The sequence below is a fragment of the Microdochium trichocladiopsis genome (genome assembly GCF_020744255.1).
Source record: "Microdochium trichocladiopsis strain MPI-CAGE-CH-0230 chromosome Unknown B0I36scaffold_1, whole genome shotgun sequence".
NCBI classification, from domain to species: Eukaryota; Fungi; Ascomycota; class Sordariomycetes; order Xylariales; family Microdochiaceae; genus Microdochium; species Microdochium trichocladiopsis.
This window is the reverse complement of record NW_025763544.1, coordinates 2,822,836-2,845,382: the sequence shown is the minus strand read 5'-3', so window position 1 is coordinate 2,845,382 and position 22,547 is coordinate 2,822,836. Positions and strand designations below refer to the sequence as shown.

The window sequence follows — 22,547 nt, the reverse complement described above, 5'->3', positions numbered from 1 at the left end:
GTGTTTCCAAAAGTTGCACGACCAGGGGGAAGTCGACAGCCATCGCTGAAAGCGAAGTGCTTATCGCTGCTTTAAGATGACTGTCACGCAGACCTTAAGCATTACTGCTTTGGTAACTATTGCGTAGGTGGCACATTTTTGGACTTAAAATCCGAGTCGATTTCTCAAGGAGAGAAACTGACAGCGAAAGCCGTCAGGACATCGATCACCTGTATAAACATACATTGCGGGCCAAAATTAACACCCCATCAAGTGACACCGCACAGATATCGTCGTCTTTGTCTTTCAACACAACTTGCCACTGGATGCCGACTTTAGGCACGGAATGCGGACTTCGGCGAAGGTGGACTATGCTTGCAAGGCGTTGGACTTGATGTCCATGGCCGTGTACGCAGGATCGTTCCGACTAGGCAGGCTCGCATGTCACTCCTCTACGCGGGGACTAGGCTGGCATGGAGTGCCAGAAAAGCGGCACCACAGGATTCGTTCTCTTGCCACGTTGTGTATAGAGCACCTAGTGTCACTAACGACTCGTGCCTTGATTTAGGTAATGTTGCATGGGCCATTTCCGGGGCCCAGGTATAGGGCTCCTAGCAGCACGTTTCGAGGACCAATCCACAATGCGTAGCTGCTTTTTGGTCATTGTCGTCGTTGTCCTCTGAGCATGTCTGCTGAGACGAGGGACACGATGAAGGATCTCCACGACGGCTCGACCATCGCAATACCACTTATCTGGGGATCTTCCCCTGTCTGCCGTGGAGAAGTTGCAATCAATGGAGAGGAGACAGAGAGTCAAAAGACGCCCTCTCGGAGGTCAGCAGGAGTCGAAGAATCTTGCGAGCCGCGACATCTCAGCTGACCCCTCTACAGGCCCGACGTTCAATTTCCCACGATAACGCTACTTCTTAGTGAGCTCCGTGCGCGGCAACATTGAGCTCCGTGACGGCCGGGGGCTAGAGCAGTAGATCGCGTCTTGACGTTGCGGAGACGACGCGGTCACGGAGCGATATATCACAAGATCCAAATGTCGGTCTGACAGTTGAGCTAGTCTGATGTGCGCGCCGCCGCTCAGATCTCTCTGCGGCGCCCAGGGCAGATTTGCCCCGGGATCCACGGGGATAGCGCAATTGCGTCACGCGTGCTTCGCTAGCTCGCGTCGTGGATTTCCTCTAGAGAAGTGGTGAGATTGCGACCACGGCCATGGGGCGCTCAGCCTCAGCCCGAGTGACAAAGGGCAGACACGCATTCGATAGTCTAAGTCGTTCGTGTGCGCACAGGACGAGGGATTCTGGGCGGGAGCTGCGCAGGAGATGTCGAAATAAATTCAAGGACCCTTACATGCCAGATACAGGCAAACAATGCTGATTGTCCCTGGCTCATTAGGGACGTGTATCAAATATCATGTGTAGACGCCCGGCAGTACCTAGATGATGTTGGTACATAGACTGCCACAGGGATGCCGGCATTCTTGAGGATATCAAACGTGGCGCTGACCCTGGTTCCTGATAAGAGGTGCAATCCCATTGTTGGCGCTTGTCAGCCGCCTGGTCAAGCCCGCCCAGGGGACATAAATGTCCATGCTCAGTATCGGCTTCTCCCTGCCAACCATAAAGTGGGATTTTGAGTTGGTGGGCCACCCGGGACGCGACGTGCAGGGTTCAGACTGTGCTAATTTGTCCGCAGCCAAGCGTCCTTTGTCAACCTCTGCACAGGCCAGGGCGAAGCTTGTCCCACAGAGTAGTCATCGAGGGACAAAAATGATAGCCCTATGCCCTGGTGACATTCACAATGTGACAAAGCGACGCAACGCGCTGTTACGGAGAGTTGAGCGGGAAACTGTCGGCTCTGGGACACGGGTTGGTGCTGGCGAGTAGGATTATCATGGCCTTGTGTTTATGTGCATGCCGAATCTTGGAGGCTATTGACCGCTCGCACGCCTCTGCGAGAAGGGGCCATATTGTCAGGTTGATGCCAGGCATATCTACTTATGAGGCCAGTATCTCGTGGGGCTTCGCTCGGTAGCCGGGACACTCCCTGACGACATTTGCGCCGACCTATGTGTGTAGGCTCCCGTGTGGGGGCCGTTTGCAGTGGACACGACGACAAGGACAAGGAGATAGATAGACAGGCGACCTGTCGCTCGCTCAGAGATTTCATCTCAATTTGATATTGCCTCAAGACCTTGACTTCCGAATGAGATCTCTTGCCGTTACAGGCGCTCGTTTCAGAAAATCGTTCCAGGTTGCGATCGGCACGATGCAGAACTCCAATTGCCGCCCCCAAGCTAGATCTTGGCTCGCTGGACGCGCAGCCCCTATTATCTCATGGTTCTAGGTCGGGTGTCGATCTTGAGAGCACATCTCCCGTCGAGCTGCCCATTGGCATGCGAGGCTTGCCGATCCACCCCCGTCGTCATTGATGGAGTAGTCGATAGACTGGCGTTGTACTGTGCGATTACTTCCACGGACTCCCATGAGACCCGGTCTTCGCGCATTCTTCGCGCTTCCATTCTTCGTGCATGGTGAAACTGTAGTTCTGTTGGATTTGGTTCCACGAAGCACCAGATGAGGACTGGAAGTGCCACGCTAACAAGTGGCGAGCTGCTACTGCAAAGGTGAATCAACATGAAGTTCGGGAACAGCTTTGGTGCTGCGGGCCAGACGACCGATGCCACTCTCCGGCTGCATCGTGCCAGTGAGCGGAGAATCCCTGTGCATGCGGCCATAGGATCATCCCAACCCCTGGTCGGGCAAAAGAGCGCTAGGAAGGTGGTTCATTGCTCGAGCCACTAGATGAGCCAGGCTCGTGCGTATCTCTACAGGGGCACAGGGCCTGTTGGTTAGCCTGTTGCATGGGTCCCACGCTGCGAAGCTAGCAGCATGCAGGCGCCCCCGCGACCAGAAGCTCCGGCTGCCAACGTCTCGTCCAACCTTGGAAAGGGCTACTGCCAGAACGAGATGGTGCCTGGCTGGGTGGCGCTTCGTGTCGGTGATGGAGGTGAGGAGCTGGCACACAGCAACCAAGAAATGCGGCAGACAAGCCTGCTTGCCCCTGGCGAGCCGGCCGCAAGACTGAACAGGTGGGTTTGCAGCGAGTGTTTCAAAACAAGCAGCAGGAATGCCTCGACAGTGGTCTAAGTAGCGTCTGGCGTTCCGTCAGCTGCAAGCCAACGCTGGACTGGACTCAGGGGCATACACGTTGGCGTGAGAATGGAGCCTAGGGTCAGAAGACTACGAGTTGGTCAGTCAGCCAGCCATGACCGTGACGTTGCGTGCGTCCTTCCTGCTGCCGCCCGCAAGTGACCGCACATGAAGCGAGCTTTGCAGAAGATGCAAACACGACACACCTGATCATTCCCTCGTCTGGAACTACTGACCTCTTGAGATGCCCGGCCAGGCAAAGGGATCGTGGGCCCTGCGCAGATGAGGACTGGCATGCCAGCGGATAACGGCGACGCTGGCGTGGTCGATCGTGTCTCCTGGGGCGGTGATTGTAATTATCCCTTGTCGTGCTTGGGACGGAGAGGGGCTCCTCAGGGTCGCCGGCACTGACAGTGACAGCGCAGGGAGGGTCATGATTTCATACTGGAGCCAGGCACCCCACAGCCGTTCGCGAGTGGAATCTGGATGGAGGCGGGCGCGTCGAAATGGCGCAGCAAAGGTTGCAGGCACTTTTCAACCATGCAGGCAGGCTGGCTCGCGTTGGAGGGATGGAGACTCAAGAAGGTGGTGAAATGGGTCTACCCACCCCTGGCCTGGCGCGCGTAGTGCCCAGGGGGCCCTGGCCCCAGACCTTGCTCGATTGGGGTAACGAGGTGCCGACTCGAGCGCCGGGCGCCGACTGAGCCGCTACTGCGAGCTCTAGCCTCTGAGATCGGCCAGCCACGGCCGTCTGACCACGGCGGCTCTGGTCCTCCTCCACAGTCTCCTCGTCGTTGTCGCCGTGCCATGCCATGCCCCCTCGGCCAGCCGGGCTTGCTTGACAGCCGGAGCCTCATTGAATACTGCCTCACCTCCCATCTTGCTCCTGCTTGGCTTCTCCTCCCCATCCCTCCCACGGCCTCCCTCTCAACCACGCCTCGAGGTCCTCTGCTGGTGCCAGCCTCACCACACAACCGTGCTTTTTACTGCCTGCCTGCCGTCTGCTCTGCCGGGCGACGCAAGCTGGTCCGTACAGCGCTTGCATATTTCCTGCATTGTCTCACTTTCTTGCAGTAGCCTCTCCCACCACCGTCAACATTGCCTTTGTTTGTCTTGGGTTCATCCGTGGTCCAGTTATATACCTCTGGATCCTCAGGCACTGTCTGTCTGCTTGCCTGCGTGCCCGACCAACCTCCTCTCGGTCAAAACCTCTCCGCTTTTCACCAGCGCCTTGCCAACTTTCATCTGCATTGCACCACCTCGATTCTTGTCTCTTGAATTGCATTTTCAGTCATCATCTGGCCCCTACGCCGCTCAGTCTCGCAGCTTCCATTTTCCTTGGAAGCGTGCTCGTCATATTCTCATACATATTTGCACACCGGATCAGACGGACTGCTTTGTCCCGATGCCGCCAGCCTCTAATATCTAATCCTCTAATACACCACTCCGCCAGGTCTGCACCCGGCGAGTTCGGGCTGTGAGATCACACCTGCCGGACGGGACACAGACCTCCAGTCATTCACTTGTTCTGGCGCTCTGGTAGCAGACCTTTACGATTTCCCAATATGCTCCAACTCACCACTCTCTTGCCACTGGCCCTCTGGGCGGCAGGCTCTGAAGCATCCTTTGCCTCGGTGCCAGCTTCGTGGAAGAACGCCCGTCATATCACGAGCGACAACCATGTTGCAGAGCGGAATGTTGCCATTACTGCCCCTCTGGTGCTCCGGCCAATCACAAGCCAAAGGAACAGCAATATGAAGGTATGTGGAACATCAGACTGTGCTTGATGTGGAACTCAAGACAAGCTGACTCGAGCCATGTTGTGACACAGTCCTCGGAATCAGTCGAAGACATGGCCAACCGCCTGGCTGAGGCGCTCATCATCAAGTACTCCGCCTCCGCGGGTGCCAGCGACTCGCCAAACCGGGACAACAACTTCAACGTCGTGCCCGCTCAGACTCCGAACGGACAGTTTAGTGGGGGCGTGTTGCAGGACGGGTCGGATACCACATATTTCATCGATGCCAAGCTCGGTTCCAAGCAGAAGTCGCTCTATATGCTGTTGGACACGGGTGCGAGTACCACGTGGGTCATGGGTGAAGGCTGCCAGTCTGAGGCGTGTGGGATCCACGACTCCTTCGGCCCAGATGACTCTTCGTCGTACACAGATACGGGAGTCGAGTTCTCCGTCAACTACGGCTCTGGCTCAGTCACTGGCCACATGATCAAGGACAAGATGTCGATCGCCAACCTGGAAGTGCCGATGGAGTTTGGAGTCGCCAACGTGACGTCAAACGACTTCAAGCAGTTTCCCTTCGATGGCATCCTGGGCCTGTCTATGAACACGAAGAGCTTTTTGACTGCGCTCAAGGATTCGGGCCTGGTGCAGTCCAATGTCTTTGGAGTATCTCTTGCGAGAGCTTCCGATGGAGTCAACGATGGCGAGATTGCGTTTGGTGGCCCCAATCCGGACAAGTACACTGGCGACATCTCATACACCAAAGTTGGCTCGGGCGGCAGCTGGGTCATCCCCATGGACGATGTCGTGGTCAATGGCTCGCCATCCGGTGTGAGCGGGCTCAATGCCTACATCGACACTGGCACGTCGTATGGCTTCGCCCCGCCCAGCGCTATTGAGGCCATCTTCTCCCAGATCCCCGGTGCTAAGCCGACGACCAGTGAGAAGGTTGTCTGGAGCATCCCATGTGATGCCAAGGCTGACGTTGCAATCAAGTTCTCCGGCCAGAGCTGGACTATCTCTGCAAAGGACTTGGTCATCAACTCCGGCTCAGGGAGTTGCGAGGGCAGGCTTTTCGGGCGCGAAGTCGTCAAGGGCGCCTTCCTTCTTGGAGACGTCTTTCTGAAGAATGTCTACAGCGTCTTTGACATGGACCAAAGCCGCATCGGCTTTGCAGCAAAGAGCAACAAGCCCACGGCCACCACCTCAGGGGCGGAAACTCAGCCAGCATCGACATCGACTGCTACCTCTGCAACATCCACATCAGGCACGAGCCCTGCGGCTCCCACCACAACAGCAGTGACCACGACCTCAGTGTCGAGTTCAAACATTGGGCTTGGTCTTGTGTCGTCCCCCACATCTACCGATGAGACACCAGCTGCAGATGCGCTGCTCACAACCTCTACGCCGACGCCAACGCCAACGCCAGGGGCGGCAATTCGCCTTGGCTGCGGGAGTAGGCTGGCTTCTGTCGTGGCTGTCCTGTCGTTCGTCGCCATGATTGTTTGAAGATGACAATTATGAACGAGCCTCTGCAAGGCTCACTAACATTTGACCATTTCTCTGCCTGGTCTTGCTCAAACAAATTGCTTGCCTGGCCGCGTTTATTACACGCGCACTTTTCCCCCAGACCTACACTCGCCTCCCGCACCGATCACCAAGCTTGAAACAGAGCTTGACTGCTGGATGTGACTGCTGCGGCACTTGGAGCCACCAGCAAGCCATCCATCCTTCAATCGAGCGGAGGAACATGTCTTGAGGTTGCACGCCTTTGTGGCCGAGCGACCCAAGGCTGAAGTACATGATACCCTCGGCACTTGATGCCACCACGTATATAGTAGCTCGCATTTGGTGGAGTGGCCGCGTGCCCACATCAACGTCCATGACATAGATATACGCATATACAATACAATAAGCGTTCAATTCATATACAACTTGCAATTTGTTCTCCACATAATAGCGCTGTCCTTTGTGTAAACAATTTCGCCAAGCACCAAGCTTGAGGCCCTTCGCTGAATAAGGGGCACCCTAGACGGACCCACCCGGGCTCGGCGATCTGCCAACGTCAAGCGATGCAATAAGTGGCCCTGGCGACGGTTCCAAGGTTAGCTCGAGATCTGAGCCAGCGCGATACGTATCCCTGAATTACTCGGGTTACATCATCTCGAAACCAGCGCACAGAGCCGCCAAACCCGTTCTCCTTTTTGAGCTCAGCACACCAATTCCCCCCCAGCGAGCACGCAGTACGGCCAATCATAGCATCCTCAGGCTTCACAGCCAGGGCAAAATGCAGCCGATATAAACACAATGGCCAAGGCCAGGACATCGAAGCAAGCACGCTCCACCACGCATGGCAGCAGCAGCAGCAACAACAACAACAACAGCAATGGCACCGCTAGTGCCGGACCACGCCCCGCGAATGAGGAGGAACACGGGCTGCTCGCAGGCGGCAGTCTGTCCGACGATGAAGACGACGACAGCAGCCACGGCCATGACACTGCGGCCATCATAGTCCGCCCGGGCCACAGCGACGGCAGCAGCGGGAGCACCGACAGTCTCAACGACGCAACGGCAGCACCTCGAACACCCCGCACGCCGAACCGAGTGCGCTTCGACCTTCGAGCTACAGACATACCCTCTGCCCCTGCGAACGGACATGGCGACAACCACAGCCACGGCCGTGGTGGACGAGGAAACAACCTCCACGCACCGGGAGGATATTTCGACGTGATGGAGCCTGACAGCCTCGGCCGGCTGAGCACCGACTCGCGCGGCAGCTACGCCAGCGACGACGGAAGGCGCGGAGACGAGTCACGATTCCCGCTGCTGACGGACATTGTCGCACCGTCGGTGGCGCTCGCGAACAGCGCGCTCCTGGACGGGCACGAGAGCGCAGAGGACTGGGCGGACGAGGAGCGACTGCGGCCCAAGTCGGGCCTGCGCGAGGCGTTCATGAACATGGCCAACAGCATCATCGGCGCAGGCATCATCGGCCAGCCCTACGCGATGCGGCAGGCCGGGCTGCTGTCGGGCACCCTGCTGCTCATTGGGCTGACCGTCGTCGTGGACTGGACGATCCGGCTCATTGTCATCAACAGCAAGCTCAGCGGCGCGCACTCGTTCCAGGGCACTGTGGAGCACTGCTTCGGCCGCACGGGGTTGATCGCCATCAGTGCGGCCCAGTGGGTTTTCGCCTTTGGCGGGATGGTGGCTTTCTGCGTCATTGTGGGAGACTCGATTCCGCAGGTCTTCCGCGCGATATGGCCTGGACTGCACGACATGCCGGTGTTCTGGCTACTGGGCAACCGCCAGTTTGTCATTGCGTTGTTTGTGCTGGGCGTGAGCTACCCGTTGACGCTGTATCGAGATATTACCAAGGTAAGCCCTGCCAGGCGAGTGTTGGCATTTCGCCTTGTAGTGCCGAGACCGGAATTCTTTTGTGCTGATCATTATTATGGCGCTTTAGTTGGCAAAAGCGAGCACCTTGGCGCTCATCAGCATGACCGTCATCGTGCTCACAGTCATTATCCAGAGCGGGTTTGCGCCGGCCGAGTCCCGTGGCGGCTTTTCTACACCACTCCTGACCATAAACACTGGCTTTATGCAAGCTGTTGGTGTCATATCATTCGGTTCGTGATCGCCGCCCTCACCGCAGGAGCAGCTTTTGCTGCAAAAAAAGTGTTTTTGTGAGGCACAATGATCAACTCAGCATGTGCTAATTCTTTCATCCAGCATTTGTCTGTCACCACAACTCCCTCCTGATCTACGGATCCCTCGAGACGCCCACAATCGACCGCTTCTCGCGCGTCACACACTACAGCATGGGAGTATCGACACTAGCCTGCATGACGATGGCGCTCGTGGGCTTCCTCACCTTTGGGGACCAGACCAAGGGCAATGTCCTGAACAACTTCCCTGCCGACAACACCATGGTCACCATAGCCCGGCTGTGCTTTGGTTTCAACATGCTGACCACCTTGCCGCTCGAGGCGTTTGTCTGCCGCGAGGTCATGCTCAACTATTACTTCCCTGGGGAGCCGTTCAACATGAACCTGCACCTGATCCTCAGCTCCTCGCTCGTGGTGTCGGCCATGGGCATCAGCCTGATTACGTGTGACGTGGGCGCGGTCTTTGACCTCGTGGGAGCCACGAGCGCGTGTGCGCTGGCGTATATACTGCCGCCGCTGTGCTACATCAAGCTCAGCACGCCGTCGTGGAGGACGTGGATGGCCTGGGCGGTCGTCGTGTTTGGGTCCGTGGTCATGGTCGTCAGCATGTTCCAGTCCATCGGCAAGATGATCAAAGGTACGTTCTCTGGTGGCCATGTTTTCCATTTGTTGTTTTTTGTTCTGTGTCCTTGCTGACTGGTCTTTTCTTTTCTTCTATTCACAGGCGGTGATGAAAACGCGGTGTGTGTATAATTAGAATCACTTATCGGACGACTTGCTGGGTTCAAGGTTCCCGGGACGATGCTTGGCCATGTGTACATAGAGATATAAATGCAACGACATTACAGGATCATCCTGAGCAGCCAGAACTGGCTTTGGGGCTAGATCAACTCTTTGTTGACTGGCCTTATAGCCGACTGGATCCTCTGAGCGAAACGGGGCTTTGGCACCGCAGCAAGGCTCTTGCATGCACCTACACGATGCGCAGAGAGAAGAAAGACCGGATCTTGTAACTCCAGCCGATGATGACATCGACGGGTCGCCTAATACGTCTGCTATTCCACAGCTGGTCTTGACAAGACCAAACCCACAAGGATTGCCTTGGGTCAGGTCAGACACGTGCCTGCCAGCCTGCCAGCCTTGCTTTGGCACCCGCCGGGTATATCTCCGACGCCCGATGCAAGTGGGACACCTGCCGGGCAATGTGACCTCACACTGTCTCTTCCCCTCAAGAGTCTGGGATACGTCCTCTACGTAGTAAGATATCGTTCTTATCGAACCACGTCACAACCAACAAGACAGCACTTTGGGGGTTGGGGGGTTGTGTGTCCTATGAACCTTATCATCGCCCATGCCGCCACGATAGTTGACGGGACAACACACCACCCGTGGCACACATGACCATGGGGGTTTCAGCCTGGCGTCCAATGAGCGCGGGGGTTTAATCAATCATGGGTCATTCCCGCGTGACTGACTAACTGACTGCCTGCCTGCCTGCCTATGTGGCCGCCGGGCAGACGCGGGTGTTCATGCATGCATGCACATGGCGTAGCCTGGCCTGGCAGAGGTGAGTGGGGGTGGTGTGGGTGTTTGCCTTTGGTACGGAGTACGGGCGGGCGGGAGCGGGCGCAAAGCGGCGGGGTCCTGGGGATCTCCTCTGCGATTGTGATTATCTAGAGTACGTACACGGGGGTTTTTATGGTGTAAAAGGCTCTGGAGACCCTTGGAAAGCTTGGGAGGAGGAGACATTGCATTTCTGTCCGGATGATGGCGAGGGCATGAGTTGGGGGACTGGCCGAGGTGGAACTATGAAAGCAGCACTACTCAACTCTCTTTACCAATATGCTTGAAGCTGAAGAGTGACAGACGCCAAGTGGCGTTCCAAGGTCGTCTATGCCACAACACAGGCTCTTCAGCCCATAAGCACAGGATGGCAGGCCTGATGTCTCCCAGCATGTGTTGTGTTAAGCTGTGTTGTGTGCAGTTCTACTTGCCTCTATGCCACCACAATCTTCACATCTCGTAGGCGGGCAAGGGCTCAAAGAGAGAGAGAGAGAGAGAGAGAGCGTCGGGTGCCTCTGCTGGCAGCCGCACAAGCCACCACGCCACGATTCCCCAAACACCGGCAACAGGCCTGCTCACTATGGTATGTACATTGGTTGCCCAGTCTCCCCAGACTGCTCACTCACTCTCATCCAGAGTCAGTCACCTGCCACTCACTGCCTTGCAGAGTGGAGAAGAGACGCCAAAGTGGAGGGCCCAAGTGTGGACAGGCGAAAAGGGTCTGTCTGAGGAGTGAGAGCGTACTGTAGGGGACCTGCAAGTCAGAAAGAGGGGTCCTCCTCTGCTCGTCCTCGTGCTGCTGCTGCTGCTGGTTTCGTTCGTGTGCGTGCCCAACTCCCGCCGCTGCCCGTCTTGTTCAAGTCTCTCTCTCGCTCTCTCTATATATAAACCTGTTCCGCCCCGCCTGAACCCATCTCAGTCTCGCAGGACCCTCCCCAACCTAGTGTACAAACGAACACAAACACCAATCTCTCTTCTACCACTACAACAACAACAAACCACACTCCATCAACCAAGATGCACAACTCGTCTTGCCCCAAGTGCGGCGCCAGCTTCAGCGGCAGCACAAAGACCTGCAGCTCCTGCGGTGCCGTGAGTCTTCCTCCCCAGAAAAGCCCGCCTTGCTCCTTCCACTCCTCTTACACACACGTTTCCCCTACTTCCTCTCTAACCCAAATCGCCTTTCTTCTCCTTCTTCGTCCTTCTCCTGATTCTCTCGTTCCCTCTCTCTTATCGTCTACTTTCCATGTCTGCTTCCTATACACCTCGACCGTTCTCCTCGTTCCAAGTCACACCCCCACCGGTTCCAGACACTCCAGCATTTCCCCCCAACCAGGGGAAAAAAAGCAACATCGTTGTAAAGAACGGGATATGCTGACTGAACACCCCATAAAAAACAGAGCTGCCCCCAGTAAAAGGAAAGCAGAGGCATAACGGCAACCCGGAAGTCCTAAATGAGAACAAACCCTGTAACGGCGGGAAGGCTGGGCGACTAGGACGGACGGGACGTGGGGGAACGGCGATGATTTTGAGGCCACACGAGAACAGAGGGTGTGTGTGATGGACCGAGCACTAGCCTCTCTGATCGATGATAATGACGAAGACAAAGACGACGACGACGACGACGATGATGATGATGATGGCGGCGGCAGGCGGCGTTGAAAGACCAAGGGCTTTCGAGTTTACATCGGGATGGCAGCTGGCCGGCTCGTGTCAATGTTTCCGGGTGTTTGGGAAAGGGTTCTCTTAGATATATGAGGGCAGGCGCAACTTTCATGCAGTAAGCTTATACGCGAGAGCCGGCTGTGAATCCAAGCTGTCTTCCATGCTTCCCCGCGCATACATGCAATATCTTCTGTCCCGGCCTCTTAAGTGTAGTCGTTTGAATGACCCAACGGGGTGACGTAAAAGAGCTGTTCGTTGATCAATGACCGAGGAACTAACTAACCTTCACCCGTCCAACCGGCACGGATCGACTAGGGTCACGGGGGACAGCACACGTCTCGAACAAGCCCACAGGACTGAGACAGATGGTTCTGGGAATTAACAACACATTGCCATTGGGAAAAAGACAGATACGGAACGAAAAGCAATCCCAAGCAGCCGATGCCCACCTCCTCGGTTCGGTTTACACGCAGGAATGCATGGTGGCTCCTTGCGAGAGAGTAATAAAAAGGAGAAGATGTATGGTATAGTCGTGTTCGCTCATGGCTGTATGACGCCAACTTGACCACATGCGCGGACGAACACTAAAACAAAAAGAACGCAGTACCTGTGCGCAAACCCGAACAATGCCCGTCCCAGCCCATCATGTAACTCTCGCCTTCAATCATCCGCGCTGCACAGCCACACTGGGAAATCGCAGAGACTGACTCCTTGACGAATACTCCCAGGCCGTGGTCAAACAGGGTGCTCAATGATGGATACACCATCTGTGTGAAATGGTCCGAGAAACCAGCTTCTTGCCCCAGCTAGGCCAATGCTGCAGAGGTAGACGCACTGTCGGCAGACCGAGTGAAATACTGCCAAGAAGCCATGGGAGTCTGGATTATTGGGATGTGCTGAGATGTTCGAATTATGTACCGGAGACTCTAGCGAGAGGCGACTGCGTCAAATGAGAGCAGCAGAGATCGCTTAGAGAATCAGGCACTTCCTCTTCTCCTTGCGGGTGCGAGACAGGAGAGCAGCACGGGTGGCGTGCTCAAAGATCTCCTTGACACCCTCGCTGGTCTTGGCGGAACACTCGAGGTACTTGTAGGCACCAATCTTCTTGCGGACATCCTCACCCTGAAAGCAAGCAAAAGGGTCAGCGCGAACACTCTGATGGTCTGACGACCAGGATGGCTAGGAATGAGCAGAAGCGAAAAGGGGATGCTTACCTCCTCGGGAGAGACGGGCTTCTGGCTTGTCTTGCGGAGCTCCTCGATGGTCTTGGCGTCGTAACGGAGATCCTTCTTGCAACCAACAAGGATGATGGGCAGGCCCTGGCAGAAGTGCATGACCTCGGAGATCCACTGATGAAGGGGGGAAATGTCAGTACGTTGCTCGTTGCGAATGGCATGTCAGAATTGGGAAGATTGCTATGCTGACCTTCTCCTGGACGTTGTCGAGCGAGTCGGGGGAGTCGACAGCGAAGCAGATCAGGATGACGTGGGAGTCGGGATAAGACAGGGGACGCAGGCGGTCGTAGTCTTCCTGGCCAGCCGTATCCCAAAGGGCGAGCTCGACGTGCTTGCCATCAACCTCGACGTCGGCGACATAGTTCTCGAAGACGGTGGGGACGTACACCTGGATAGGGATTTTTGTTAGTACATTTAGAGCAAGATGAGTGTCATGGATGCTGCGGCTGGAATGGCTGAGCCTGGTCCGTGTCTCGGTCTATCGCGGTGATGGAGGCTGTGATTCCGGCACAATTGTGCTGTAGACCGATGCGCGGCGACAGGGCGCAGCGAAGCCAGCACGCATGGAATGAGACATCCACATGACATGTGGCGATGAGCACGGGAATCTGAGCAGACGTGGCAGAGGTCGGCGGTGAAAACGATGACGACGACAGGAGAAATAACAGCGATGACGACGGCGATGACCGAAACACGGAGGCTGGCGACGAGCCGAGGCAGCAAGACGGGGACGGGATTAGCGAGAGGCATGGATGAGCCTTACCTCGGGGAAGGTGCCCTTGGAGAAGACACTGTTGACGATGGAACGAGATGGTTAGCATGATGGGTCGAGGCGGGCACGTTGCGGCGCGAGTGGCAGGAGGAGCGTGGGAGAGGAGTGCGTAGGCGGCAGTGCACGAGGGCAATGGGCAAGGGCGCTGGAGCGCGGTGAGGACGTACATGAGCAAGCAGGTCTTTCCGCAAGCACCGTCACCGACGATGACGAGTTTTCGGCGGATCTCAGCCATGGTGTCTGTGTGGGAGGGGAGGTGGTTGTGGTTGTGGTGGTGGTGATGGGCGAGGAGATGGTGGTTGTTGATGTTGAGGTTGGAGGTGGTGGATGGATGGGATGGGCTTTGGGGGAGAGAGGAGGAGTTTGGAGGAGTGAGCTTTGTCGGGATAAGGGGGGGCGCTGCTGCCGGGCCTTGTTGACTGACGGTCGCTGAGCTGGGCTGGGTTGGCTGGGCTGGCTGCCTCGCGTGCAACAACTGAGCGAGTGAGTGTGCTCAGGTAAAGTCCCAGAGAGTGCAGGTGGCTGCTGGCAGTCAACCCAGGCGCAGCACTGGCGCTGGCTGGGGTGGCCTGGGGCGGGCGCCGCCCAGTATGGTCAGTGCAGTGCAGTGCAGTGCGTGCAGTGCCCGCCGCGCACGCTCTGTGCCTCAGCAAGCACGCACGCCTGCCAAGTACCTGCATGCAATGCACAATTTATTGCCTGGTACCTAGTGCTGGGGCAAGCACAGCGGCGAGTCACACATGCAATGAATGGATTGGACAGCCTGGCCAAGCAGCAGCACAGAAGGGACAACAAGAGCGGTGTTGCTGCCTCTCCTCACTCAATCAGACGAGACTTTCATGTCTGTCTACAGACTGACAGACTGACAGACTGACAGACAGCGACCGCCTCACGACGCCCACCCGTCTCTCCCGGCAGCAGCTGGGCGCAGCGACCCTTACCGTCCGTCGTTGTCGTGGCCATCCGTCGTCTGGTCCAGTTCCTCCTCCGCGACGGCCCCACGTCGTCATCCGCTCATCCCAGGCTGAGACGGCTGCGAGTCCTACATACAAAACCCACTGCGCTAGGCCCGAGTCCTTGGTCAGAGCTTGCTCCACCCGGCTGGGCAGTGAACCCAGCACCGCCCGCCCTCCACGCCTCCAGCCCAGGGCTGTGATGTGATGTACAGTGCCGGACGTATCTCTGCCCACTCCGGGCCGCCAGGCACGTGAGAAGACTCACCTCCTCCCGCTAGGGCCTCGCAGGATCCGTCAAGTCGCAACGTCCGCCCCGTCGCGCGATCCTGCGCCCATCTGACAGACAGACCGCCCCAGCCGGGCAGATGCTGTTTTCGTGATCCAACCTCATACCCAGGTCCGTGTGGATTTGGCCTGCAGGACTCTGCTCCCCACTCTCGAGTCTCGAAGCAGCTGAAAGTCTCGAGTGCAGCAGCAGCATGTCTGCAACGGCACGGAGCAAGGCAAACTTTGGATTCGATGCTGGTGGCGGCAGGCCTGGTAGGACCACGGTGCCTGCCCGCTGAGCCATAAACCTAGTCATCGCAGCCAGTGCAACTCTCACCAAAGAATCCCGAGGTCAATCAATGTCAGCTGTCAGTGCAGGACCGTCGACGTAAACCAGCCATCCATTATCCATGGATGGAGCGATACCATCAGCCGGGGACCGTGTGAGAGGCCGTGCGTCTGGACTAAACACTGTATATAACCGCTAAGCCCCTCCTGGACACTTCCATCGCCTAGTCCCAATCAAGCCCACATGCGAGCTCTGTCCAAAGTCGCTTCCAACCACTGACTGCAGAGTCCAAAAAAACCCTGGGGCACATCGCCAACCACGAGCACCACAAGTGCCGGGCCTCACAACGGCGACAACCCACGACCATTGTGCCACCACAACCCCAGCACCGGCTCTGGCAGCGACTCAGCACTCCGCCAGCATGCAGAAGATCATCCGGCGGGTGGCTACCACGGAGCGCGTGGCCGCCAAGCGCGCAAAGAAGATCAAGTACTACAAGCAACAGGCCGACAAAGACGAGTCAAACAGCACATTCCTCGCCCAACGACGAGCGATCCGCGACGACATCAGCCTCGCAAAGTCCGCATACAAGGATGACTGGAAGTTGGGGCCTCTGGCTCCCCGGATCAATCATGGCGAGACCGGAGACAACCATGGCGCCGTCAACGAGGCTCGCTTCATGACCTCTAGCGCCGAACTCATGTCCAAGGAGCAGCTGGCAGAGCGCTGCAAGTGGGCCGGTCGTCTCAACAGGCTCAACATTGCCCAAGGCGATCGTGTTGTCGTCCTCGAGGGCCCAGACAAAGGCCGCATCGGCAAGATCTCCGACATTGACCTCGACAAGGCCATGGTAACTGTCGAGGGTCTCAACAAGGCAAGTCCCACTGTCCTGGCTGCGTTGTGGCCTTGCTGGCTGTGCATGCCAAAGTGGATTGAAACAATCAGCCATTTTAAAATCCTGACTAACAGCTCGTCACCTTCAACTATAACAGAGCAATGTTCGTGCTCCATCCCACATGCAAGCCCCCGGCCAGCCGGCAAACTACACCCTAGAGTTCCCATTACCCATATCGTCAGTCCGCCTCGTCTACCCGGTCCAGAACCCCACGACAGGCATCACCAAGGACGTCATCATCAACCAGCTCGTGGCCACCGAGTACGTGCGGGACCGGGTGACGGGCAAGGAGCGGTGGACTCGCACCATCCCGGGGCTCAGCATGGCCATCCCGTGGCCAGAGAAGCCCCCCAAGGAGGTCAAGGAGCACCCGGCCGACACACTGCGCATCCGCGTCGAGCAGCGCACGTTCATCCCGACGCTGCTGCGCCCGCCGATGCCCGAGTCCGTCCTCGACGAGCTGCGCGGCAAGTACTCGCGCTTCCGCACGCGGCACGAGCCAGAGTACATTGCGGCTAAGGAGGCCGAGGCGCAGGCCGCCAAGGAGCGCAACGCAACCCTCATGGACAGCATCCGCACCCCGCTGCAGGAGCTGCACCGCCACGAGCGCGCCGAGAAGAAGAAGAAGGGCAAGCCGAGGTTGACACTCGAGATGCTCGAGGAGATTGGCAAGGTCATTGCCAAGAACCGCGAGAGGACACTCAACGCGGCTGCCATGTCGTCCGTCGAGCCTGTGCCGGCCACGGCAGCGACCGAGGTGGCCACACCACCACCATCAGAAGATGCGGTAGCAGAGAAAGATTCAGAAGCTCCCACACAGCCGCCAGCGCCGTCGTCCTAGAGAAGGGACAAAGCGTGGAAGGCACGGCGGAAGCTAGACTCCCCAGGCAGAACAGGGGTGTAGTTGTAGAGTTGTACTGTATGAACAAAAATTCCGAGAGACTCTCGACAGGCAAGCAGGGCGGGACAAATATCTGCATGTATGTATAAATATATGAAAACAAATGTATACAAAACATATACACACACGACCCGGTCGGGGTCGTGTAAATATTAGCCTTGATCAATGTGTCTGAATCATGACTATGCGTGATGGACCCTGGTACTGACTATAGAAGCATGAAAATCTATGGACTCTAGAAAGCCCGTATCTCTGAAGGGGTTTCATCTACATCTTCTTTTCCTTCATTTGTGTCGTATGATGTATCCATATGCTCTATCATCTAGACTAACTGCTAGGACTCTACAGAACATGACCTAGACTTTAATTTCATGTACGGGTCGCCGCAGCACTCTCAAGACCCGAGAATAGACAGCTTCTGCACCCCCGTGATGACCGGTGGCTCCTGGGTGCGCCATTTGGCCTCGAGCGTGGCCGCCAGTACGGCATCAGCGCCCGACGGCTCCCACGATGCTTCATCAGTGACTGCTCCTCCTCCTCCTCCTCCATCTGGGTGGCCGGCCCCTTCACCAACACCACCAACACCGCCGCCAGCGACCGCAGCAGCAGCAGCAGCGGCAGGGAACACCTCGCGTATGGCGACTGAGCACGCCTCCACGACCTCCGCCATGAGCGCCTCGACCGTCCTCGCGCGCTCCATCATGCCCCGCCTCACGAGACCAAACACCAGCCGCTCCGTCTCGGCCTTGTTGCCCTCGACACGCTCGACGAGCCGCCGCACAGAGTTGACCAGGTACTCCTCCTCGTAGACGGTGCCCTTGCGGCCGCGCGCGCGCTTCTTCTCCTCGCGCTTCCGGTTCTTGCTCGTCGCACGGCTCACCCCGGTCCCCGCGGTGCCCACGCTGCCGTTCTTGCCCGTGTACCGCGTGAACAAGCTCGCGCTGGTGCTGACGCGGGAGCTCGCGGCGACCGAGACGTCGTCGGGCAGGTCGATGCCCCCGGCCCGCTCGCCCTCGTAGAAGGCCAGCGGGTCCTCGGCGGCCTTCTGGCGCAGCTCCAGGATCCGGGGCAACTGTGCTTTCAGCTGGGCCTTGCAGTCTGCGAAGAACTCTGTGCTGCTGCTCAGGGCTTCTGCGAGACCCGTGTCCACGGCTGACTCGAGGAGTTCTGGCCGGTTGTGGAGGACGCATAGTCGCTGTGCGTCGGCGAAGAGATAGCCCTTGCACAAGTATGGGATTGCCGTGTCGAGGGACTTGAGGTGCTCAATGTGGACCGTCGCGGCCGACACGTAGTCTTTTGCCTCGTACAGCGCATCCGCGAGAGCCATGGCCAGGTCGGCGTGGGCTTCTGCAGAGAGCGCTGGTTCCTGCAGGCTGGCGGTGAACAGACACTCGCGCCAACAAGTGCTGCCTGCGGCGCGATAACACCGCGTGGCGGCAGCAAAGTCTTGGAGCGACTCGTAGGTCAAGCCAGCCTCGCGGAAGCGAGACATGCTCTCGAGGTAGGTTGCATAGAGGCCAGTCAGCGTGGTGAGATTGGCTGGGTCGTAGCGGTACAACTTGAGGGCAGGTCCGTAGAGAGTGTGCTTGACTGTGTAGTCCTGGGCCTCGGCGTGTGCTTGAAGTTCCTGGAGATGCGCCAGTGCCTTCTCTTTCCGCTTGAGGTGGTCGTCGATTGCAAATTGTCGTCGGATTTCAGGCAGCTTGTGCAGATCCTGAATAAATGGCAAGTACTCCCTCGGGTCTCGCTGCGACTGCTGAGCGACCAGAGTCGCGAGCTCCAGGTCATATAGCCCCAAAGCTTCATCGTAGAGCGTGTTTACATCAGCTAGGAAGCAAATGTGCTCAACCGCCTTCTCGGCCAGTTTCTCGTCCTCTTGCATCAGCTTTGCCACGACAAGCAGACCGCTCTCATATGCCGGCGGGTCTTTGCAGACATTGGCTGTGATGATGTTCTGCAACGTGCCGTTGTCCAGAGTCTTGCGGGAGTTCAGATAGCTCAGTACAGCGTTGCAGATCCTATTCACCTTGCGAGACTCGGCGTCGGCAGATGCAGTAGAAGGCTCGGCGCTGGCTGATGTGCTAGCACCTGGTTTTGTGTCTCGGTACATGGACTGCGTAACGTCCTCGTTTCTGCAAATTGATCAGCTGAAGTGACTAGGATATGGTCAGCTCGGAACAGCTCATACCTGAGTGACGAAAGGAAAAGATCGATGTATGTGATATCCGCAAGCTGTTCAATGAATAATCCAGTGTTCTCCAAGAATTGCTGGGGCCTGTGGTCGAAGAGAATGTTCATGTCCACTCGCTGCGTTCTGCAGCACGTGAAGGCACCAGCATAGTCTTGCTGCTCGATCAAATGCCGTATACCGGCAAGGACCATGGCGCGTGGGTAGATGGTCTCCAAGTTACCGCGAGGCATCTGCAAGACCAAAGACATATTCGTCGGCATGGCCGTGACAAGTCGAGCGCCGCGTTCGATGCTGCGACATCTCTCGTCTGTCTCGGGGTCATCTGGAGGAACCTCCATGCCTACAGAAGACGTCAGCATCTCCTGGAAACTGGATCATGTCAGTGCATTAGACTTACTCTCCACATCGGTCAAGTGGATGAACTTGACAAGATGGTTTGAGGTGGTGACTACAACGTGCGCTGTAGTGATTAAGAACGAGGTACAATTCTTCAGAAGTAGTCGGGAATTGGCGTAGAGGTGGCCATTCCTTGACAGCCCGAATGCAATGACCTGACCAGCCAGGTCCACCACTTGAGTCCACGGCAGTTGGGATGGTAGCCGTACAGAGAAGATTTCATCTTCCTGATCTGCTACGTTGTGTAGCTTGCCAAGGCAATCGAAAGCTAGGACAGCTCGCGTGCTCGCCTGTGTGATTCCCGCAAAGCCCGATAGCGATGTGGCATACATGCCGTCCTCAGTGGTGAAGTCTCCCACGGTGCTGTCGAAGACGTATCTTCGCAGTAAGGAGTTTTTGTTATGGCAAAGACAATACACATTACCGGTCTCGCTCACGAATATCTGCAGGGGTGTGGTCCTGCCACCAGCGGTCTTGGGGAAATCCAGAGAGCCAATCAAGACTGGTTTCAGGGATCGCTCCCCATTCAGTTTCCATTCGTACAAGCTGAAACCCTCAGTATGGAGCAGTCCCATGTATGTGTTTGCTGGTGAGAAGGAAACATCCAAGATCGAGGAAGGAGCTGGCAGCTCAAAAAGTGCCATGGGCGGCGGGACGTTGGCGGTCCGGAAAGGAGTCAGCTTCAAGACATTGCCATCTATCACAGCGACAGCTCCATAATCATATGGGGCAGCCAAAGAGCCTCTTGCTATGTCGAGGATGTACTCGCCAAGGACGAGCTTGTCTGCAAAGATAAGTCAGCGGCAAAACTTCCACACGAGAGTGGCGGCACTCACCAGAAGTGGCAGACGCGAACCGAAGTGCCTTTTCCGGGTGCCACGTCAAGTGGTGAGCCCGACTCTCTTCAATGGCCTCTGCCTTCAGGTACCAATGATAGTTGCCCGTCGTCCAGAACTGTGTCCTGTCGTGAAGCACCACGCCGAGGACGGTCGAGTCGGAGTTCCACTCCAGCCGTATCCTGTCTTGTGCAAGAGATCTGTCTTTGGGATCTCGCAAGGAGAATTGGCCGTGTCTCAACCCATTGCGTTCAAAGAAGACAACATCTGTCCTGTCTCCGATGCGCTGGATCCCTGCAATAAGATTGCCTGATGGCCGCCAACTCAAAGCTGCTTCCAAGTGGTCTACCGGCTCGCTGACACTGTCTAGGACTCCATCTCTGGAGAACACACGAATCACTCTCCGTACGCCAGTCTCTATCGAGTTGACAGCGACGTAAGCACCATCGCCCCTCCAGCTGATCGTGGTGGAACCATCGTCTGTCGGGCTGATCTTTCCCTCGTCGACTTTCTCAGGAATCGTGGGGTCCCGCATGGCTTTGGCGCCCTTGCCCTGAAACTGGGTCTCTTTCTTGCCCCAGCCAACATTGACGTGTTTTGAGAGCTTCAAGTCATCCGGGCCCATTGTGGCGTCCGTGACACCTTCAAAGTTTCGACTCATGAAGACCAGAGTGTTGGCTTTGGTGGTAATGGCCAAGAGCTCCTCGTCTGGGGACCACCGGGCAGCGGTGATGCCCTCGTCAATGGACCCCATGATCTCGATGTGGACATCGCTGGACCCCGGATCTGACTCCTGGACGACGACAATGTCGCCTCCCTCAAAGACGAGGCAGGTGCTGCCATTGTCGGCAAAGTGGTGCAAGCTGACCACGCGGTCCACCAGCAGATCTGGGTTTGGACTTGGCGCTGGCCATGAGGCTACTTCTACATGTTCCCTGTGTACTGTGATTAGCGGTGTTGACAGTGCAGGCATGGATCTTGTCCCAAGACTTACACATCAACAGAAGAGGGTCTGACATGCTCGACCACGCGGACGAGCTGGATCTGGCCATCATGCTCTCGGGGGCCAAAGGTGCAGAGGACCTGGTCTTGGGCCGGATCCCAGCAGGTGGCCGAGATGGGGACACTGACGGGCTCGGCAGAGGGTGTCGTCCAGGTGTGGTGACGGATGTTGCGAAGGTTGCGCATCTTGGCAGACTCGTCACCGGCTCTCAGCACATGTGCCTCTGTCTGAACGGTAGAGCCGTGGTGTCAAGCTGGACAACAGCTGCGGGCGCTATCGGCTGTCGCTATCGCGGATAAGCCGTTGTTGCTTGTGTCAGAGGCTGCCGCGGGGCACAGCGCACGGCTGCGTCTGGGCGATGGCTGTTGCTGTTGCTGTTGCTGCTGCACTTCGTCACGGAGCAGGAGAAACCAGCTTGTGGGCCTGATGCTGTCTGTACCTGACCCAGATCTCAGCAGCACTCACGAACGGGTCGAAATGATGCGGCTCTGCACAGTCTTGTTGATTGTGACGTCGAGGCTGCCGCATCTCAAAACTTTTTTCTGGGGCCCGCGAGGTGGGCTGCCGATGCCAATTCCTCCAGGGCCCGGATGCACTATGGAGTTCAGTATGTACGTACTTATTAGTGTAGCTGTACTTAGCGTAGCTGTGGAGGGGCACGGCGCCCTCTGAGTGGCTGGCAGCGCTCGAATTGCCCATTGCGGCAACCCTGGAGGACATTACAGAGAGGGCATGCCCGCACCCGCCCGCCCGTGATCCCCTGACATGCGCAGCATGGCGTTGTCGTCCAGGTCCGTTCTGGCCTGTGCAGTAATAAGGCGGCGGCAGTCTGTTGAAGAGTGTCATTATTCTTATTCTTCGCAACAACGGCTGAAGGGCCAGCCGCCACAGAGGTGACAAGACTGCAGGCTCTGGCTGCTCGGCTGCGGTCCCTCGCTGCACACTGCACGTTGGCCGCCGCCCGTTGCCACAATGCAACCTACGTCAACTCCCGAGCCGTAACCTCGGCCGGAGCAGAGGACGCTGCGCATT

At 57.1% G+C, this 22,547-nt stretch overlaps 9 protein-coding genes across 9 annotated transcripts; 4 read left to right on the top strand and 5 right to left on the bottom strand.

Annotated features, from left to right (window-relative positions):
- Positions 1–535: 535 nt before the first annotated feature.
- On the top strand, positions 536–1,162 carry B0I36DRAFT_310765 (uncharacterized protein). The gene has a single exon (XM_046152293.1). It carries the CDS (start codon positions 665–667, stop codon positions 857–859), a length of 195 nt encoding a protein of 64 aa, XP_046018530.1. The 5' UTR covers positions 536–664; the 3' UTR covers positions 860–1,162.
- A 1,959-nt stretch (positions 1,163–3,121) lies between these two features.
- B0I36DRAFT_310760 (uncharacterized protein) lies at positions 3,122–3,594 on the bottom strand. Its single transcript, XM_046152292.1, has 2 exons — positions 3,347–3,594; positions 3,122–3,230 (listed from the first exon to the last, which is right to left on the bottom strand). Exons 1-2 carry the CDS (start codon positions 3,434–3,436, stop codon positions 3,156–3,158), a joined length of 165 nt encoding a protein of 54 aa, XP_046018529.1. The 5' UTR covers positions 3,437–3,594; the 3' UTR covers positions 3,122–3,155.
- Positions 3,595–4,461: 867 nt separating this feature from the next.
- B0I36DRAFT_10979 (aspartic peptidase domain-containing protein) lies at positions 4,462–6,436 on the top strand. The gene is made up of 2 exons (XM_046147862.1): positions 4,462–4,900; positions 4,972–6,436. Exons 1-2 carry the CDS (start codon positions 4,706–4,708, stop codon positions 6,385–6,387), a joined length of 1,611 nt encoding a protein of 536 aa, XP_046018528.1. The 5' UTR covers positions 4,462–4,705; the 3' UTR covers positions 6,388–6,436.
- B0I36DRAFT_10976 (uncharacterized protein) lies at positions 6,437–6,824 on the bottom strand. Its single transcript, XM_046147860.1, has one exon. The coding sequence runs from the start codon at positions 6,777–6,779 to the stop codon at positions 6,486–6,488; it is 294 nt and encodes a 97-aa protein (XP_046018527.1). The 5' UTR covers positions 6,780–6,824; the 3' UTR covers positions 6,437–6,485.
- Positions 6,825–7,037: 213 nt separating this feature from the next.
- Positions 7,038–9,451, top strand: B0I36DRAFT_310757 (transmembrane amino acid transporter protein-domain-containing protein). Its single transcript, XM_046152291.1, has 4 exons — positions 7,038–8,256; positions 8,345–8,507; positions 8,611–9,183; positions 9,271–9,451. The coding sequence occupies exons 1-4, from the start codon at positions 7,186–7,188 to the stop codon at positions 9,297–9,299; spliced, it is 1,836 nt and encodes a 611-aa protein (XP_046018526.1). The 5' UTR covers positions 7,038–7,185; the 3' UTR covers positions 9,300–9,451.
- A 3,292-nt stretch (positions 9,452–12,743) lies between these two features.
- Positions 12,744–14,016, bottom strand: B0I36DRAFT_235428 (GTP-binding protein rhoA; the record flags this gene model as incomplete). Its single annotated transcript, XM_046149396.1, has 5 exons — positions 12,744–12,896; positions 12,989–13,123; positions 13,200–13,397; positions 13,773–13,800; positions 13,949–14,016. The coding sequence occupies 5 exons, from the start codon at positions 14,014–14,016 to the stop codon at positions 12,744–12,746; spliced, it is 582 nt and encodes a 193-aa protein (XP_046018525.1).
- Positions 14,017–15,517: 1,501 nt separating this feature from the next.
- On the top strand, positions 15,518–17,262 carry B0I36DRAFT_10797 (uncharacterized protein). The gene is made up of 2 exons (XM_046147835.1): positions 15,518–16,167; positions 16,286–17,262. The coding sequence occupies exons 1-2, from the start codon at positions 15,715–15,717 to the stop codon at positions 17,027–17,029; spliced, it is 1,197 nt and encodes a 398-aa protein (XP_046018524.1). The 5' UTR covers positions 15,518–15,714; the 3' UTR covers positions 17,030–17,262.
- On the bottom strand, positions 17,245–21,900 carry B0I36DRAFT_426909 (IKI3 family-domain-containing protein). Its single transcript, XM_046162409.1, has 5 exons — positions 21,507–21,900; positions 20,513–21,447; positions 19,678–20,460; positions 19,278–19,620; positions 17,245–19,221 (listed from the first exon to the last, which is right to left on the bottom strand). Exons 1-5 carry the CDS (start codon positions 21,698–21,700, stop codon positions 17,484–17,486), a joined length of 3,993 nt encoding a protein of 1,330 aa, XP_046018523.1. The 5' UTR covers positions 21,701–21,900; the 3' UTR covers positions 17,245–17,483.
- B0I36DRAFT_10790 (uncharacterized protein) lies at positions 21,805–22,313 on the bottom strand. Its single transcript, XM_046147834.1, has one exon. It carries the CDS (start codon positions 22,233–22,235, stop codon positions 21,909–21,911), a length of 327 nt encoding a protein of 108 aa, XP_046018522.1. The 5' UTR covers positions 22,236–22,313; the 3' UTR covers positions 21,805–21,908.
- Between the last annotated feature and the right edge of the window lie 234 nt (positions 22,314–22,547).

Coding starts and splice junctions, on each gene's coding strand:
- B0I36DRAFT_310765 (XM_046152293.1), top strand. CDS start 665: ATGTCTGCTGAGACGAGGGACACGATGAAGGATCTCCACGACGGCTCG.
- B0I36DRAFT_310760 (XM_046152292.1), bottom strand. CDS start 3,436: ATGCCAGTCCTCATCTGCGCAGGGCCCACGATCCCTTTGCCTGGCCGG. Junction 3,231..3,346: donor CCAGACGAGGGAATGATCAG/GTGTGTCGTGTT, acceptor ACCAACTCGTAG/TCTTCTGACCCTAGGCTCCA.
- B0I36DRAFT_10979 (XM_046147862.1), top strand. CDS start 4,706: ATGCTCCAACTCACCACTCTCTTGCCACTGGCCCTCTGGGCGGCAGGC. Junction 4,901..4,971: donor AAAGGAACAGCAATATGAAG/GTATGTGGAACA, acceptor GTTGTGACACAG/TCCTCGGAATCAGTCGAAGA.
- B0I36DRAFT_10976 (XM_046147860.1), bottom strand. CDS start 6,779: ATGCGTATATCTATGTCATGGACGTTGATGTGGGCACGCGGCCACTCC.
- B0I36DRAFT_310757 (XM_046152291.1), top strand. CDS start 7,186: ATGGCCAAGGCCAGGACATCGAAGCAAGCACGCTCCACCACGCATGGC. Junction 8,508..8,610: donor TGTTGGTGTCATATCATTCG/GTTCGTGATCGC, acceptor TCTTTCATCCAG/CATTTGTCTGTCACCACAAC. Junction 9,184..9,270: donor CATCGGCAAGATGATCAAAG/GTACGTTCTCTG, acceptor TTCTATTCACAG/GCGGTGATGAAAACGCGGTG.
- B0I36DRAFT_10797 (XM_046147835.1), top strand. CDS start 15,715: ATGCAGAAGATCATCCGGCGGGTGGCTACCACGGAGCGCGTGGCCGCC. Junction 16,168..16,285: donor CTGTCGAGGGTCTCAACAAG/GCAAGTCCCACT, acceptor CAACTATAACAG/AGCAATGTTCGTGCTCCATC.
- B0I36DRAFT_426909 (XM_046162409.1), bottom strand. CDS start 21,700: ATGCGCAACCTTCGCAACATCCGTCACCACACCTGGACGACACCCTCT. Junction 20,461..20,512: donor GTTCGCGTCTGCCACTTCTG/GTGAGTGCCGCC, acceptor TTATCTTTGCAG/ACAAGCTCGTCCTTGGCGAG. Junction 19,621..19,677: donor CCACTTGACCGATGTGGAGA/GTAAGTCTAATG, acceptor CGTCTTCTGTAG/GCATGGAGGTTCCTCCAGAT.
- B0I36DRAFT_10790 (XM_046147834.1), bottom strand. CDS start 22,235: ATGTCCTCCAGGGTTGCCGCAATGGGCAATTCGAGCGCTGCCAGCCAC.